Here is a 19463-nt window from a genome sequence, read left to right as displayed (position 1 = left end):
AGGAAGGAAAGGGATAAGGATTTGTGGATGGGACGGAGATGAAGGTTTGAGAATTTGTGGATGGGAAGGAAATGTGGGGATGAGGATTTGTGGATGGGAAGGAAATGTGGGGATCAGGATTTGTGGATGGGAAGGAAATGTGGGGATGAGGGTTTGTGGATGGGACGGAAATGTGGGGATGAGGATTTGTGGATGGGAAAGAAATGTGGGGATGAGGATTTGTGAATGGGAAGGAGATGTGGGGATGAGGATTTGTGAATGGGAAGGAGATGTGGGGATGAGGATTTGTGAATGGGAAGGAGATGTGGGGATGAGGATTTGTGGATGGGAAAGAGATGTGGGGATGAGGATTTGTGGATGGGAAAGATGTGGGGATGAGGATTTGTGGATGGGAAGGAGATGTGGGGATGAGGATTTGTGGATGGGAAGGAGATGTGGCGATGAGGATTTGTGGATGGGAAGGAGATGTGGGGATCGGGATTTGTGGATGGGAAGGAGATGTAAGCATAAGGATTTGTGGATGGGAAAGAAATGTGGGGATGAGGATTTGTGAATGGGAAGGAGATGTGGCGATGAGGATTTGTGAATGGGAAGGAGATGTGGGGATGAGGATTTGTGAATGGGAAGAAGATGTGGGGATGAGGATTTGTGGATGGGAAAGAGATGTGGGGATGAGGATTTGTGGATGGGAAAGAGATGTGGGGATGAGGATTTGTGGATGGGAAGGAGATGTAAGCATAAGGATTTGTGGATGGGAAGGAGGTGAAGGGAAAGAAGATGCAAGGATGTGGATTTGTATTGGGATGGGGATCAGTTGATTAGAAGCAGATTGGGGATGGGTATTTGTGATGGGAAGGAAATTTGTGATTGGGGAATTGTGGATGTGAAGGAGATAGGAGCATGCAGATTTATGTTGGGATGGATGTGGACATTTTCAGATTTAAGATTTTTATATTCTATTGTTTTTTTTATCACCTGTTCCTTTTCCGTTTTGTTGTGTGAAGGGAGCAGGTCTGGGGGTTTATGTTCTGTTAATTTTTTTTGTACGGGGAAAGGGTTGTTTGGGAGTGATGTTGTTCCATTTTGTACAAAGGGAAGAGTTTTGGGTGTTGATGATCGGGATGTTGCTCTTTTTTGTGTGGGGGGTGGTTTTGATGTTTGTCTCTTAACGACTTTCAGGTTCCTTCTTTGTTTCGTGGCTACCTGGAGAAGACAAATTTCAGAGTTGTATATGGACGCATGCTTTGTAGTAAATGAACATTGGAACCTTTCATTTGAAACTTTGAAGTATGGGGATTTGTGGATGGAGTAGGGATTTGTAGATTGGAAGCAGATGTGGAAATGGACTTTGAAGTTTTTTCTTCATGTTCTGTCTGCTCCTTTGTCCCATAGATGACATTTCATGATGAGCAGGAAATCTATGGTACAAATGACCCAAGCAGTCCCAGTGAATACGTCAGCAGCAGCGAAGATGGAAGCTCCTTGACCTATTCTTCATGTTCTGATCCTATCCCTCCTCCTCCTCAAAGCCCCCCACCCCCTCCACCCACACAATTCAATGATCCAAAACCTATCACTTTAGTCTCAGAATTAAAAAGGGCTATCCCACCTCCTCCCCCACCTCCATTGCCTCCACCCCCTTACACTTCTGGCCAGTACCAGTCCAAGCCCCTTCCTCCCCCTCCTCCACCACCTCCCCTGCCTGCTTCTTCGGGCCCCCCTCTGCTGCACCGTGGCTTCCACCGGAGAAGTGAATCCAGTCATATGAGTGTGAAAAGGCTGCGATGGGAACAAGTGGAGAATTCAGAGGGAACTATTTGGGGTCAGGTACGTAAAGCAACATTTGGCCACTCGTTTTACCTATTCTGCCATGTTTAATCTTCCATTGAGAGCATACTCACCAACTGCATCTCAGTGTGGTATGGCAATTGTCCCATATTGGACCGCAAAGCACTCCAGCCTGTGGTGAAAACTGCCCAGCGGATTATTGGCACCCAATTGTCCACCATTGAGAACATCTACCATAAACGCTGCCTGGGCAGGGCAAAAAGCATTATCAAGGATGCATCTCACCCTAACCATGGACTTTTTAACTCTCCTTCCATCTGGTAGGTGCCTGTGACCCTGCTGAACCTCACATCACAGCGCTAAGCAGTATTGCACCCATATTGGATTGTCTCAGTACTTTTATATTTGTGTGTAGCACTTTTTATTCACAGTTATTTTGTAAATAACACTATTCTTTGCATTTCTGGTCAGATGCTAACTGCATTTCATTGGCTTTGTATCTGCACTCGGCACAATGACAATAAAGTTGAAACTAATCTAATCAAACATTGAGCAGTAGAATAGGTAATCATAGGAGGGGTTGTGAATTTGGAAAGTGAGAGAACGTTGGGGCAGTTACCAGAAGGAAGTGCAGGAATTATTGGCTATTTTCAGGGTTTGCTGTTAGTGTCCTGAGTTCTCGCTATGTTATCTATATGGAAACACAGCACTCTAACAGGCTTGCTCACCGGCTTTTATTATGAGAGGGTGCACTGGGATCCCAAAACTGTGGATAAAGCAAGGATGCTATATCATACCTCAAAGATATTAACCCATCTAATTATCAGCTGTCTCTAGTCAATATCCACAAACATTTTTATTTGTACTCAGTTTGGAGAAGACTCAGATTATGACAAGCTGAGTGATATGGTGAAGTACTTGGATCTGGAGCTGCATTTTGGGACCCAGAAACCAAACAGTAAGTGTCAATCTGGCTTTTCCTACGCAGTTACAGAATGTCTGTCAGATTGTAATGTGCATGGTATATACTCCAGTCTGTATGCATGCTCAAGTCCATGCATGTTAATGAATTTTCAGTGTATTTTAATCACTATATGTCAATGCATTGCATTTTAATTATTTCCTTTCCAAAAGTTGGTCCATGTGGATACTTTTGGCTTAGGCACATGGAGTTTGCATTAACATTGTGCTTCATATAGAGTCAGTTACAATTTCTTGTTCTTCTGTCATATTCTTTATAGAAGCAAGTTTTGTACCTGAAACATTTAAGAAGAAAGATGTAGTGGAAGTATTGTCCCGAAAAAAGGCCTACAACACATGTGAGTGCTGTTCTGTATTACATGGTGGGCACAGGAAGCCTTGTTTTAAATATAAATTCACCTGATACTTCCCTTTGGGTAAAACATCATACCCTCCCTCCCATGAAATGATGCATTTCCTGAATCTGACTCCTAGTGCTGAATTTGAAAAGTGGTCAGTGAGGGTTAGAAATTTAGCCAGTAATAAGTCCAAAATCCCAGGCCCACATTCTTTTTGCTTCCTAAACTCTGAAGAGGATGGAACCTAGAAGAGTAGAGAACTGGAGTCTGAGGATAGGCTGGCATAGTGGTACAGCAGGTAGAGCTGTTGCCTCATAGTTCCAGAGACCCAGAGACAGACATACTGAGAGTGAATCTGGGGTATTGGGAGTTATAAATGGAAGGAGGGAGAAACTGGTGCTGAGAATGATTAGGGTTCGAGTGAATTGAAAGAGAAAGTGGACGGTGCAGGGAAAGAAATATTTCAGATCTCCTTGCATAAGAAGATCTGGGCATAAACAGATTGAAAAATTCTGACATGGTATTGGGAAGGAACACAGAAGGACTGCATAGTGACACAACTAGTAGAGCCACTGCCTTGCACTGACAGGGACCTCCGTTCAATCCTGACCTCTGCTGCTATCTGACTTGAATTTCCATGCTTTCCCTGTGACTGGGTAGGCTTCCTCTGGTGCTCCAGATTCCTCCCATATCCCATAGGATTGCTCGTTGGTAGGTCAATTGGCCATGGAATTGTCCCTAGAATGTGGTAGAATGGCATTTGATGACAATATGGGAAAATTAAGAATGGGATTAATGTAGGACTTGAGTACAATGGGTGGCTGATGACTAGCATGGAATTGATGGGCTGAAAGGTCTGTTTCTATGTTGTATCTCTAAGAGCGAATTGCGAGCATTGCAGTCTCCAGTAGGTAGTTGTTAGTTTTTATTCAGTCATTTTCAACTTTGACTTATTAAATCTTGTATTGACTAATTGTCCTGTGCTTCCATTTCTAATAGCAATTCTCATTGCCCACCTGAAGCTCTCAGCTCTAGAGCTCCGCCAGATCCTCATGACAATGGAAAATGATCGTCTGGAGCCATCCCACATTAAACAGTTGCTGCTCTATGCCCCTGATGAGGAAGAGTTGAAGAACTTCAGTCAGCATTCAGATGATCCTAGTAAACTAAGTGAGCCAGACCAGTTTGCTTTGGAGGTAGGTCTTGGAGAAACTTTGTTCTACTTCTATGATCCTCTGCAGTCTGTCCTTTGCTTTAGAGCTGAGAGAAGACATAGAAAGTGTTATGTACGTGGACATCTACACAACAATATCATTAATAAAAACGCTAGCGATTGGATCTAAGTTAACAGGGGTTTTTACTTATGGAACCCGAACTGAACACATATATACAGATCAATACACACCTAATAGTGCATGCTCAATAACGTGTTACTACGACATAAAATAGTCCCATATTATACAGTAGGCTATATGGTACACTCCTCCCCTTTTATTTTAAAAGTGTATCAACTTTTTTTTAGGGGCACTACGCTAAACAAATACTGTATGTGTACCCTTAATATACAAACGCCCACTAACTGTTTAATTAGTAACTTAATAATATGAAATTATAACAAAGTAACATAATAATAATTATAACTCAAGTCTCTGGGGGGGGGGTCTTCTCTGCCCCTCTGGGTAACGTCTGTCAATAAACGTTTGTTTTAATACAGATTTCCATATAAAAGTCATGACAAGTGAACCTCTGAGTATAGGGCGTTTTCATGGTCTGCTTCAAAGATGACTTGCCACCAACAAAGAAGTAGTTGGTGAACTGCTGCCTCTGCTAGTTATTCAAAAGTCGGGGCAATCCAATGACTCACAGAAAGATCAGTACTTTACCAGTAATCTTTCACCATTTAATTTCATAGTTGGTCAAAATCCTGTTGTTTGTTCCATTATTCTTAGCTGCTGTTAAAGTACAGTTTTGCTGATATTAAGGATTACTTGCATTGCTATCAGTCTGGCTCTAGAGGGAGAATTCCTTCAGATACACATTCAGCGCAAGTGTGAAAATACAACAATAGAAACCTTACAGTTTCTTGCCAGAATTCGCTTCTGTTTTGATGTTGTTTCCCAACTTCTTTGTGCAAAACAAGACACATTGGCTGAGGATTCAAAATATTTACGTGCCAAAGAAACTTTCCTGCAAAGGATTAAGTGTATGATTCTCAAAGGAGGAAATGATTGGTTCAAGATTTACCTTGTGTGAAAGCTGTTCTGTTTGAATGGAATTGATTTTGTCCTCTGTTAGGTTTACCTTCTCCCCCAGCAACCTGGTTTTCATTTATTTCACCACCCTCAGCAATTTCTCCCTGAGGCTGGTCGCTCTATTGTGGGTGGTGACCATAGCGACGACGAACAAAGTAAGGTGGGTAACGTTGTCTTCTGTAAGGAGGGCGATGTTGCTGATTTTGATAATCTTGGTTTTCTCCATTTGTTGCTGTCTCTGCTCCATCTCCTTTCTCTCCATCTTCAATGTTCCGTTGGTAATTACGTGGTGGACCTCGCCGGCGAGGGTTGTAGCGAAGATAACGATTTCTGTCCGCGGCATATCGGCTTCCTTGGACTGGAAGTCCTCTGGGACCAGTTACGTTTGCTGTTTCTGCACCCTTTTTGCCTTCCACTACGTCGAACTCCAACACCATATCCAACACTGCGTAGGTATTTCTGTGGGTTATTTGTTTTTATGACAGTCTGATGTACAAACACATCTTCCTTTGTATCATTCTTGTTGATGAATCCATATCCATTTCATACATGGAACCACTTTACTGTTCCAAGAACCTTTGTTGCGATGACTTTCTTCTCCCTGGGGGATTTGGGTTTGTCTGGCTGTTGCTGCTTTTCGGATTACTGCTCCGTCTCAGCCTCGCTCATGATGTTGACAGGCTGCGTGAGGTGGTTGCGGCTCGGGCCGGTCTGAGGTGGGGGCTCCTGCGCTCTCTCTGCTTCTTTCTTCTCTCTAATATAATTCCTTCCCACTTTTTCTGTGTCCCTTGCATCCTCTGTATCTTCTATGCTGTGAAGTTGCAGACAAGACGAGTCACTGTCATCGGAGTCGTTTTCATCAGAACTGTCTTCTTTCATTTTGTGTACCTTGTTGTATTTTCCTTCCTGGGGTTTCTTGTTTCTCTGTATTTTTCCCTTTTTCTGCTGTTGACTAGCTTTGGATACTCCGTCAGTATGGCCCTCTTTGCCACAGTTCCTGCATTCTTTGTCTTTAAACTAACAGTCCTCAGGGTCACGTGACATGTTCCCACAACAGTAACATTTCTTTCCTCCATTTCTGCTCAGTGACATTTTATTCACAGCATATTCTGGAGATTTTTGTTGTATCTCTGAAGCACCTCGTGCGGCTGTTTCTAATGATATTGAGATGTTTAGGGCTTTCTCGAATGTAAGGTCGTTTTCACCCAGGAGCTTCTTCAGTGTGGTTTCACAGTGCATGCCACACACTAACCTGTCCCTCAATGCGTCTGATAGACCAGCTCCAAATTGACATTGTTCTGATAATTTGCGCAATTCAGCACAATATTCAGAAATGCTTTCATTTTTGTCCTGATTCCATTTATGGAATTTAAATCTTTCAGCAATGACCAATGGTTTGGGGTTTAAATGCTGTTGGAGAGTGTCTGCTATTTGCTTGAAAGTTTTGTCAACTGGCTTTTCAGGGTAGTAAGCTACAAGCTACGTAGTAGGCCATATGTTTCCGTGCCCATTACACTAAGTAAGACGCTGGCTTTCTTTTCTGCATTAGCATCACAATATAACTCTATTCTTTCAATATAAGTTGCCCAGTCTTCAATGCCACTATCAAATGCTGTAATGGTTCCAATTAACGCCATCCTTGTTGTGTTAGTTTACCCTTGTTATGTTAATTTAGCCCCGGTCTCTTGTTTTCTTATTGACTCACGTGACCTTTTTTTGCAAGCATCGTGCGCGTACTCTGGCTAGATGCGTCTGTTGCTCCTTTTTTTTTATCTCCCTTCTCAGCCCTGGGGTTCAGCACCGGCTGTGGTCTCGCCTGGATGCGCCGCGGCTCCGACTGTGTCTTTTGGTCTCCCGACATTCCCGACTCCGGCTGAACTCCCGCTTCTTTTCAGACTCAATCTGCTTCTTCTGAGTGCCGTTATCAATTAAAACATAGTGTTCCGATACGATGCAGGTTCATTAACCTCGTCGCCAATTTGTTACGTATGTGGCCATTTACACAACAATATCATTAATAAAAACGCTAGAGACTGGATCTAACACATACATACAGATCAATTCGCGCCTAATAGTGCATGCTCAATAACGTGTTACTATGACATAAAATAGTCCCATATTATACAGTCGGCTATATGGTACAGAAAGTATTTCCCCTGCTGCAAGAAAATCAGAATAAGAAAGTTTAGTCATCAAATTAGAACAATGATGTTGGAGAGTGATGTGAAGAAGTGGGTTGTGAAAACCTGTCATTCTCTTATCTGGCATACCTTTTGAGATTGTTTTTTAAAATTATTTTCTCATGTCTAGGATATATTTATTTCTGATAAGGTCAATATTTATTTCCATTTTTAATTGCTCGAGATGGAGATGATGCATCTTCTTGAACTTATGCTGTGACATACTACCCTGATGATGGTGGGAATGCATGTTTATGAAAGTAGATGAGGTGCCAATTAAATGTTCTGTTTTAACTATGTTGTGGGAGTATATTCATCAGAAGAAATCATTTGCTGATTCCCGCATTTTCAAGGGCAACTTCAAATATTTTTTTTAAAATTTTGAGATGTGGCATGTTGGGCCGGAAGGACCTGTTCAGCTCTACACCACCCAGTAACCCACTGATTTAATTCTAGCCTAATGACAGGACAACTTACAATGCTCAGTTACCCACTAACTAGTACATCTTTGGACTGTGGTAGGAAACACAACAGTCACAGAGAGAATGTACAGACTCCTTACAAACAGCAGTGGGGACTGCTGGCTCTATAATCGTGTTGCACTAACCATGCCACCCCAATTTGTTAATTGTTCTGAACAATTAAAAAATTGAATAAGTTGTTAGACTCCCTCCTGTTGGAGTTGATCCTTGCTTGGTATGTACTGTATTTCCCATTTAAGATGATCATGGATTCAGTAACAGGCCTTTCAGTCCATCTTCCCATCCCAATCAAGGAGCCTACCTTAACTAATTTCATATGCTTGTAGTTGGCCCATATCCTTCTAAGCATTTCTTATCATGAATCTATCTTACAACATCGTAGTTATACCAACTTTTTTTTTATATATATAAACTTCCCTACCACCAATGTTCAGTTCACTGGATTGTAATTACCCGCCTTATCCTTGCTGTCCTCCTCAAAGAAATGCCAAATTTGCTGTTGCTTAATGAGTTTCTCCAGCATTTTGGGTGTATGACTTAGCCACACACACAAAATGCTGGAGAAACTCATTAAGTTATCTAGCATCTATGAAAGGGAATAAACAGTCAATGTTTTGGGCTAGATCCTTCATTAGGAAAGGAAGGAAGGAGCACCAGATACAGTAGATAATCCTGACAGACCTGCAGGAAATGGTTGCCTCACCAGGAAGGATTACTTGGAACCCTGAAAGGTAGTATGGGAGGAAGTGTAGATGCAGGTGTAGCAGGGCAAATGGAAGGGGATGGTGGTGGAAGGGAACTGGCCAGATCTATTGTCCAGAAAGATCTTTAAGGCCTTCCTGATGGGGAATGGAATTAGACATGCACAGTGAAAATAAGGCAGTCAGGGCCAGGAAACTGAAAGAGATTGAAGTGATGGAAAGCGTCACAGATACAGGTAGGAAGAGACTGAATCAAGAGGGGAGGACAAAATGGAGTCGCAGTAGGAGAATTGTCCTAATTAATTTTTAAGTACTCTTCCTGTACTCCTATTGTATTTGTTTTATATATGCCATCTGTGCCTTTCTTTTATCAGACTCCTGATAACCCTTGAATCCAGGGTTTTCTGGAGCCACTGTCCTTACCTTCCATCCTCACAGGAACATTTTGGTTCTAAACTTTTTTTTTATAAAAACTTTCAGATTCCCCCTTGAGTAACTGTTCCCAGATTGTTTTTGCCAGGTCCAGTCTTATGCAGCACCTGCAGAATCTCTTGTGTTTATGATGTTGAAGTTGGTCTTCCTCCAATCCAGCACAATAATTGCTGGACCATCCTTATTCTTTTCAATAGCTACCTTGAAACTTAGAGTAGTAATCACTCTCCCCAAAGTACTCATCCAACAGACACTTCAACTATTTTCCTGGCTTAATTCCCTATGATCAGGTCCAGTACTGCTCTATCTCTAGTTAAACTATTAACATACTGACTTAGTGTTCTCCTAAATTTACTTTAAAAAATACTACCTTCTCTGTATTAATTATCCAGTCAATATTGGGGAGGCTGAATCCCCTGACCACAGAGCCTCTAACACCTCTCTGAATTACCTGCATACCTATTTTCCTAGCTCCCGCTGACTGCTGGGTGGCCCAGAACATACCCAACAACAAAGTGATCATTCTTTTCTGGAGTCATCCTGTTCTCACCCTCACTGTTGTGTGTCAGAGGCAGCATTCAAATGATTGCTACCCTCGAGGTCCTGCTTTTTAGCATCCTACGCAACACTTCCTGTAAATTTTTTTAACATCCGCACAGATAAACCATTGCTCTGAGCAGTAAATTTTACATGGCCAGAAAACTGCACAGTACTTTAAATTTTTTGTAATATGCATACTATGAATATTTAGAATGAAAATTGAAAAAATACATACTTTTGAATTTAATTATTGAGGGGTATAATGAAATAGAGTACAACAAAGAAAATCTTTCATGTTAACTTTTTCTCATCTATCTTTATTACAAATCCGTTGTCTGTAAACACTGTCTAGATAAATTTAACATCCAGTTGAAAGATACATCTTAATCCTCATTTGATAATCCACTTCTAGTCTGTTCTGGATTTACATTTGATTGAATTCATAAGACTGAATCCACGTTTGCAATCATTAGAAGCTTAAAATGTTCCAACAATGTCAAATTGACAGTTCTTCAAATTATTCATTTCTAAGTACATAGTTCAACATATCAGTGAATGTCTTAATTGAACCGGACTTAACTTTCTCCAAAATGACAAATTTGAAATCACAGTATTGCTGCAATATTTGAGGCAAAACTTTCGTTGTAGTTTGTAAAAGTAGCAACATTCCCTTTTCCAAGTTCAAAAATGGTTACATTTATAATAACACGGCCAAAACCTTGCCATTCTCTTAACTCATTGTGAGGAAATCTATTATCCAAGTGAATGAATTGAATGATAGGCGCAATATCAACATTAGAACTTATAGATACAAGCAGATCTTTCACTGTGTCACTCCAATAAGCAGTTGTTACGATTTGTAACAGTGTTGTAATTTGAAACACTGATAACAAATATGTTGAAGCTCTAAAATATTTCAAAGTTTGTGGTATATTTATTATTTTAAAATTTTATGGATTATATTCATTAACACAATTATAGAGTATTTCACAATTGTGTTAACACATTTCAAAATTATATTAGTGTAATTTCAAAATTAACATTGTCAAAGAAAATTCTAACTGTGTGGCAACAAAGGCTATGTGCGCAAAAGCATTACAGTTACTGCACCCCCACAGCTTAGAAGGACAGTGTGCTAGCTCCCTATATTCTCTTTGGGACAGCATCCCTTTTACTACCTATGTTGTTGGTAGCAATATGTACCACAACTTCTTGCTGCTCACCCTCCTCTTTAGAATGCTGTGGACCAAATCCAAGACATCCCAGACCCTGGCACCTGGGGGCAACATGCCATCCAGGTGTCTCTCATATCCAGAGAATCTCCTGTCTGCTACCTGTTGAATCCCATACCACCACTGTACCTTCCCCCCCCCCCCCCACCCCTTCCTTTCTGAGCCACACAGTACCAGACACCTGATTGCAGTGACTTTCCCCTGGTAAGTCAACACCCCCTTCCACCAACAGTATGTAAGGTGGTATACTTGTTATTGAGGAGGAATGGTAGTGCAGTGGTTCTCTGCACTGCCTGCATATTCCCTTAAACTCTCCAGTCAGTCACCCAGTTACCTGCCCCTGACAACTTAGGGGTGACTGCCTTGCTGTAGATTTTATCTAGCTCTTCCTCATTCTCCCGCAGGTCATCAAGCTGCAGCTCTAGTTCTTTAATGCTGTTTGTAAGGAGCGGCAGCTGGATGCAAGTCTGATAAAGTTATCAGGGAGATAATGTTGTGCTTAAAAATTTTTATTCTAAACTGTATCAATCTGAGCAATGTAATGACGGACAATCTAGGATTGGGTCCTAGGATGGCTTCAGGACAGGACATGGCTGGTGTCTAGAGGCCTGAGCTTGGAGACAAGACAAGGCTCGGACTCCGAAACCGAGACTGGGCAAGGACCCAGAACCTGGGTCTTGCCTCGGGCTCGGACCCCAGAACCAGGCAAGGATATGGCATGGCTTGAGGCTTGGGGTCTTGAGCTTGGCTTGGGATCCTCGAGGCTTGGGGTCTTGGGTCTAGAGCTTGGCTTGGGATCATAGAAACCATAGAAACTACAGCACAGAAACAGGCCTTTTGGCCCTTCTTGGCTGTGCCGAACCATTTTCTGCCTAGTCCCACTGACCTGCACACGGACCATATCCCTCCATACACCTCCCATCCATGTATCTGTCCAATTTATTCTTAAATGTTAAAGAACCCGCATTTACCACCTCGTCTGGCAGCTCATTCCATACTCCCACCACTCTGTGTGAAGCCCCCCCCCAATGTTCCCTTTAAACTTTCTCCCCTCACCCTAAACCCATGTCCTCTGGTTTTTTTCTCCCCTTGCCTCAGTGGAAAAAGCCTGCTTGCATTCACTATCTATACCCATCATAATTTTATATACCTCTATCAAATCTCCCCTCATTCTTCTACACTCCAGGGAATAAAGTCCCAACCTATTCAACCTTTCTCTGTAACTGAGTTTCTCAAGTCCCGGCAACATCCTTGTAAACCTTCTCTGCACTCTTTCAACCTTATTTATATCCTTCCTGTAATTTGGTGACCAAAACTGAACACAATACTCCAGATTCGGCCTCACCAATGCCTCATACAACCTCATCATAACATTCCAGCTCTTATACTCAATACTTTGATTAATAAAGGCCAATGTACCAAAAGCTCTCTTTACGACCCTATCTACCTGTGACACCACTTTTAGGGAATTTTGTATCTGTATTCCCAGATCCCTCTGTTCCACTGCACTCCTCAGTGCCTTACCATTAACCCTGTACGTTCTACATTGGGTTGTCCTTCCAACGTGCAATACCTCACACTTGTCAGTATTAAACTCTATCTGCCATTTTTTAGCCCATTTTTCCAGCTGGTCCAAGTCCCTCTGCAGGCTCTGAAAACCTTCCTCACTGTCTACTACACCTCCAATCTTTGTATCATCAGCAAACTTGCTGATCCAATTTACCACATTATCATCCAGATCATTGATATAGATGACAAATAACAATGGACCCAGCACTGATCCCTGTGGCACACCACTAGTCACAGGCCTCTACTCAGAAGCAATTCTCTACCACCACTCTCTGGCTTCTTCCATCGAGCCAATGTCTAATCCAATTTACCAACTCTCGATGTATACCTAGCGACTGAATTTTCCTAACTAACCTCCCATGCAGGACCTTGTCAAAGGCCTTACTGAAGTCCATGTAGACAATATCCACTGCCTTCCCTTCATCCACTTTCCTGGTAACCTCCTCGAAAAACTCTAATAGATTGGTCAAACATGACCTACCACGCACAAAGCCATGTTGACTCTCCCTAATAAGTCCCAGTCTATCCAAATGCTTGTAGATTCTGTCTCTTAGTACTCCCTCCAATAACTTACCTACTACCGACATTAAACTTACTGGCCTATAATTTCCCAGATTACTTTTTGATCCTTTTTTTTTTTTTTTTTTTTTTTAAACAGAACAACATGAGCCACTCTCCAATCCTCCTGCACCACACCTGTAGACAGCGACATTTTAAACATTTCAGCCAGGGCCCCTGCAATTTCAACACTAGTCTCCTTCAAGGTCCAAGGAACACCCTGTCAGGTCCCAGGGATTTATCCACTTTAATTTTCCTCAAGACAGCAAGGACCTCTTCCTTTTCAATCTGTACAGTTTCCATGATCTCACTCCTCAAGGATTGGGATCTTGGGTCTGGATCTTGGCTCAGGATCCTCAAGGCTGGGGTTCTACGAGCTTGGCTCAGGATCCTCAAGGCTGGGGTTCTATGAGCTTGGCTCAGGATCTAGGAGCTTGGCTGCAGGATCTTTGTGTTGAAATGTAGAGGCTGATAACTCAGAAGCTAGAGCTGAGAGAGACTAGAAACTGAACATCTACATAGAGCCAGGACTTATCATAAGACAAGCTAGGACTCAACTTCTCCACATCAGGGTGGGACAGGTCCATCTGTTGGGTAATGGCAGGACAGCCAGACTTGCCCAACTGAGGCAAAAACAAGACATGTCCCCCCACAGGGCAACAGCAAGACACCCTGACTTACCCCACAGAGGCAAGGACAAGAGCCAAACACCAAAGAACAACAGACAGTTCCATCTCCGCTCCAGGGTAGTTCCAAGTCTCAGTTCAGCCAGCAACCTCAGCTGGTTACAGAAACAGCTAGATCCCTAGCTAGCTTAGAGTGGCTGGCAGCCACTCAGCTGGCCCAGGAAACAGCCAAATCCATACTGCAAAGACTACCCCAACAAGTAGCAACAAGGCTCCTTGAAGCAGTGGTCCTCCAACCAGGCCTAGAGATCACAAATGGTTTCACTAGCCTTCCAGCAGTAGGTTGCTCCAAGGGGGACTGACAAGATAAACCAGCAGCCCCCACTCAATCCCAAGGCTACTTATATTGCAAGCCCAAAGATTGGAATCAGGTGCCTTTCATTTAGTCAAACAAGGGACAGCTGGAAGACCCGGAGTCCTGAGCCCATGGACTGGCCCGTGTCTGTGGAATTCACAGACCGGACCATGACAAATACAGTATGGAGTAGACCCTTCCGGATCTACAATCCCCGACAATCCTGATTTAACCCTAACCTAATCATGGGAAAATTTTCCTATCCAGTAAGCCTTTGGACTGTGGGAGGAAACTGGAGCACCCAGGGAAAACCCGTGCATTCCACAGGGAATTACAGAGGATGCAGGAATTGAACTCCAACTGTGACACCCTGAACTGTAATAGTGTTGTGCTAACTGCTACATTATTGTGCGCTGCCTTTGCCAATAAGTCACGCTGACTGAAGCCTGCTTTAGATGGGCCAAATGGACTGATTCTGTGCTGTAGTACTCTATGTCTCTATGACTCAACAGTCTCTTTACTGGTTATCCTCCTTGCCAGTCATCCTCCTCGCCCATCCGGCTACTCAGCAGTCACCCACCTCACCAAAGCCCACACTCTGAGACCATTGTGCTCATAGATTCACTTCAATAGACAAGGCATAAAAGGGTACTGTTCGTATGTGAGCAAATAGGGTTAATGTAGATGAGCAATAAGTCTGGCATGGAAGTATCAGGCCATAGAGCCTGTTCCTTTGCTGTACAACTCTGTGGCATTGTGTAAAGTCACCCAAGGTGTGGAAAAGGGATTAAATTGTAGATTAGCCATGATGTAACTGGGCAATACAATTTGAATTTGAATGAGCTACACATGTTCTATATAGTAAACGTTGAAGCTCTCTGGTCTGATGTTCTGTCGTCAGCAAATTCATGGTCCAACATGTTTTAAATCTGTGGTACAGATCTTTTCTAATTAGCTAATATAAAATTAGATCTAAAATGCATCAAGATCTGTATTAGTCTGAAACTAATGAATCTACCAGTGCAACTTTTGCAATCTCAGCTGAAAGCATTTACAACTTATGGCAATTTTGGTCTATAGACAGTGCTTGGAACCCTTGTGTAATCCAGAAAGTATACAAAGAAATAGTTCTACTCACAGGAAGATAATTGGGGGTGATTTCTGTGGTCCAGATTTTTTTAATGGTCTGACCCCAGTTAAATTCCAGAGGTACTGTAAATCTGACTCCTAACACTTCTGATAATCTTTGCTGCCATCTCATTGACAATAGCACATTACTTTTTGTTTAGTTATTTGCTGTAGTAAGGCATGATTACCTCTCCCTGTAATTATTACTTTCTTTACTTTCCTTACTTTAAACAGCACCACATTTAACGGAAAGAATTGTTGCAAAACATTTCACTGTAGGTGATAAATAGCGTATTTGAGAAGGTAAATTTTAAGCAGGCTCTTTAAAAAAAAGTGAGGAGAGAGGGATGGCATCACAAGGTTTCATCTTGGAAAATTAGTACCCTACATATTCACCGTGTATCCTCAGGTATCAGCAGCTATTGGCAAGGAGAGGAAAATGTGTGTACCTGCTTCATACCTTTGACCAAAAGATGTAGACATTCATGAAAAGCCTTTCTTTCTGCATTCTTGAATGTGTAGATGTTGTCAGTGAAGGAGTACAAAATCAGACTGAGAAGCTTGCATTTCAAGATCACATTACAGGAAAAGACAGAGGAGATTAAGGCTGGGCTGCAGTGTATCTACAAGGCCTCTGTGGAACTGAAAAGTGGCAAGAAACTTGCAAAAATTCTGGAGGTAAGAAATGAATCCTGGCAGATAAATAGGCTGCCATTCATATCCCTGTGGCTGAAATATTAGGTTGGAGCTGCTGGAAACCATATACCTATAATCAGCAGCCAACATGTTGCATTTTGCATTGCTCAGCATCAAATTTTATCTGCTTCCAATATGCCCATTTCACCAGTCTGTCTGTATCTGTTGCTGCCTTCTCACAGCTCATTAAACTTCCAAGATTTATGTCAACTGCAGATTGTGAAATTGTTCCCTATATGTTGAAGAAATTAATAAATATTTTAAAAAAACAATGGTTTCATTACACACTCCTGAGAAGATGCCTTGTGTATTATCCTCCTGTCCTAAAGGCAATCTTTTGCTAATTCTCTGAGTTTTCTGTTACCTAACCAAATTTATCTCAATGCTCAAACTTCTCCCATCTACAGGCGATTATAGCCAAGGCCTCTGCTATTTCCTCCCTTAATTCCTTCTGCCATCTAGGGTATTTTCCATTTGGATCAGGGGATATGACTACATTATATAGCTAGAATTTCCAATAAATTCATTATTAATTTTTTTGTCCATCCAGAATTTCAATTACAACTTAATCTAGAACATATCACATAGAACATTGTAGCAGTACAGGACCTTAAGCCCACGATGTATCCCCCAATTTTCTTTCATCCATGTACCTGTCAAAGAGTTTCTTAATTGCCCCTAATGTATCTGCCTCTACTACCACCCCTGCCAGAGCATTCCACATATCCACTACCCTCTTTGTAAAGAACATACCCCTGACATCAGTCCTGTATTTTCCTCCAATCAGTAGAAAGTTATACTCCCTGGTAGTAGCCAGTTTCATCCTGGGCAAAACTCTCTGGCTGTTCAATATATCTATGCCTCTTATCATGTTGTACACTTCTATCAAGTCAGATCTCTTCCTCCTTTGCTTCAAAGAGAAAAGCCGTTTAACCTGTCTTCATAAGGCATGCCCTCTAGAGCAGGCAGCATCCTGGTAAATCTCCTCTACACCCTCCCTAAGGTTTCCACATCCTTTCTATAAAGAGGAGACCAGAATTAAAATGTGTGGCCACTGGGAGATCCTGCTTTCTCTGGTGGACAGAGCGTAGGTGTTCAGCAAAGCGGTCTCCCAGGCTGCATCGGGTCTCGCCAATATATAAAAGGCCACATCGGGAGCACCGGACGCAGTATATCACCCCAGCCGACTCACAGGTGAAGTGTCACCTCACCTGGAAGGACTGTCTGGGGCCCTGAATGGTGGTAAGGGAGGAAGTGTAAGGGCATGTGTAGCACTTGTTCCGCTTACACGGATAAGTGCCAGGAGGGAGATCAGTGGGGAGGGATGGGGGGGACGAATGGACAAGGGAGTCGCATAGGGAGCAATTCCTGTGGAAAGCAGAGAGAGCGGGGTAGGGAAAGATGTGCTTAGTGGTGGGATCCCGTTGGAGGTGGCGGAAGTTACGGAGAATAGTATGTTGGACCCGGAGGCTGGTGGGGTGGTAGGTGAGGACCAGGGGAACCCTATTCCTAGTGGGGTGGTGGGAGGATAGAGTGAGAGCAGATGTACGTGAAATGGGGGAGATGTGTTTAAGAGCAGAGTTGATAGTGGAGGAAGGGAAGCCCCTTTCTTTAAAAAAGGAGGACATCTCCCTCATCTTAGAATGAAAAGCCTCATCCTGAGAGCAGATGCGGCGGAGACGGAGGAATTGCGAGAAGGGGATGGTGTTTTTGCAAGAGACAGGGTGAGAAGGGGAATAGTCCAGATAGCTGTGAGAGTCAGTAGGCTTATAGTAGACATCAGTGGATAAGCTGTCTCCAGAGATAGAGACAGAAAGATCTAGAAAGGGGAGGGAGGTGTCGGAAATGGACCAGGTAAACTTGAGGGCAGGGTGAAAGTTGGAGGCAAAGTTAATAAAGTCAACGAGCTCTGCATGCATGCAGGAAGCAGCGCCAATGCAGTCATCGATGTAGCGAAGGAGAAGTGGGGGACAGATACCAGAATAGGCACGGAACATAGATTGTTCCACAAAGCCAACAAAAAGGCAGGCATAGCTAGGACCCATACGGGTGCCCATAGCTACACCTTTAGCTTGGAGGAAGTGGGAGGAGCCAAAGGAGAAATTATTAAGAGTAAGGACTAATTCCGCTAGACGGAGCAGAGTGGTGGTAGAGGGAAACTGATTAGGTCTGGAATCCAAAAAGAAGCTTTGAGACCTTCATGATGGGGGATGGAAGTATATAGGGACTGGCCATCCATGGTGAAAATAAAGCGGTGGGGGCCAGGGAACTTAAAATCATCGAAAAGTTTAAGAGTGTGAGAAGTGTCATGAACATAGGTAGGAAGGGATTGAACAAGGGGGGGATAAAACCGTGTCGAGGTATGCAGAAATGAGTTCGGTGGGGCAGGAGCAAGCTGAGACAATAGGTCGGCCAGGACAGGCAGGTTTGTGGATCTTGGGTAGGAGGTAGAAACGGGAAGTGCGAGGTGTGGGAACTATAAGGTTGGTAGCAGTGGATGGGAGATCCCCTGAGCGGATAAATTCGGTGATGGTGTGGGAGACAATGGCCTGGTGCTCCTTAGTGGGGTCACGATCAAGAGGTAAATAAGAAGAGGTATCCGCGAGTTGTCGCTGTGCCTCGGCAAGGTAGAGGTCAGTACGCCAGACTACAACTGATAGTTATTATTTTAGTTTTTTTACCTATAGTCTCTTTAGTCTCTTTGAACTTGTGTTATTCCTATTCCAGTTTATAGTTGTTCGGTTGAAATCCCCCATGTATCTCTTCTACGGCTTTAATTTATCTGTAAAAAATGTTTCACAATATCCTTTCCATTTGTTGGTAGCCCTTGGAGTAATCTCAGTAGTTTGGAAGTTTGGTTGATTGCTGCGTAGCCTGGTTGGTAGTTTTCTATTGGATATCCGAAAAGCTTCATCCAAAGGTACCTCAAGATCAAAAACCCAAATATCCAAACACGAACAATGAATAAACGAATTGTATAGCCGTACATAAAGGATGCCGTGGAAGTGACAGCAAAACTGCTTCAGCAATACAGTATCACAGTTGCTCACAAACCAACTGCAACTTTCAGGAGGAACCTATCAAAACTCAAAGTGCAACAAAATGTTACTGATAGGACAAATGTTATCTACAAAATCCAGTGTAGTGACTGTGACAAGTACTACGTTGGTCAAGCAGGAAGAAAACTATCAACCAGGCGATATGAGCATCAGTGAGCAAGCAGAAAGCATGATCCACTCTTGCTAGTATCAGCACATGAAGACGAAGGAGAACACCATTTCAACTGCACGACAGCCAGAATCTTGACTCAAGCAAGAACACAAAAAGAACAAAAATTTCTCAAAGTATGGTTCTCTACAGAAGTATCCATCAATAAACGCATTGACATAGATCCAGTGTATGAACCCTTATGGAGAAAAGAGAAACAATGATGTCAGCAATCAATGAATCGCTAGTAATCTTGGGATCCGGACAGCGAAGCAAACACTTCCAATGAACCCCCCTCGAAGCTAGCCCATCAGAATCTTCTACTGCTAAACTGTTCAAAGTGTTTTGAACCAGCCAATTGGATCACAACATCTAATCAATATCCATTTGGATCGTGG

General features: G+C 42.8%; 1 protein-coding gene and 1 pseudogene across 1 annotated transcript in view; one reads left to right on the top strand and one right to left on the bottom strand.

The window, feature by feature from the left end:
* LOC140202421 (delphilin-like) overlaps positions 1-19463 on the top strand; it is a 366191-nt gene that overhangs the window by 322257 nt on the left and 24471 nt on the right. The window contains exons 13-17 of the mRNA XM_072267289.1: positions 1393-1827; positions 2659-2746; positions 3030-3107; positions 4107-4303; positions 15685-15840. Of these exons, the coding sequence (XP_072123390.1) occupies positions 1393-1827; positions 2659-2746; positions 3030-3107; positions 4107-4303; positions 15685-15840 (954 nt within the window). The remainder of the gene's footprint in view (positions 1-1392; positions 1828-2658; positions 2747-3029; positions 3108-4106; positions 4304-15684; positions 15841-19463) is intronic.
* On the bottom strand, positions 5107-6134 carry LOC140203260 (Y-box-binding protein 1-like; annotated as a pseudogene).

The sequence above is a fragment of the Mobula birostris genome, chromosome 9, assembly GCF_030028105.1.
Source record: "Mobula birostris isolate sMobBir1 chromosome 9, sMobBir1.hap1, whole genome shotgun sequence".
Lineage (NCBI taxonomy): Eukaryota > Metazoa > Chordata > Chondrichthyes > Myliobatiformes > Myliobatidae > Mobula > Mobula birostris.
This window is presented reverse-complemented; position numbering and strand designations above follow the sequence as displayed.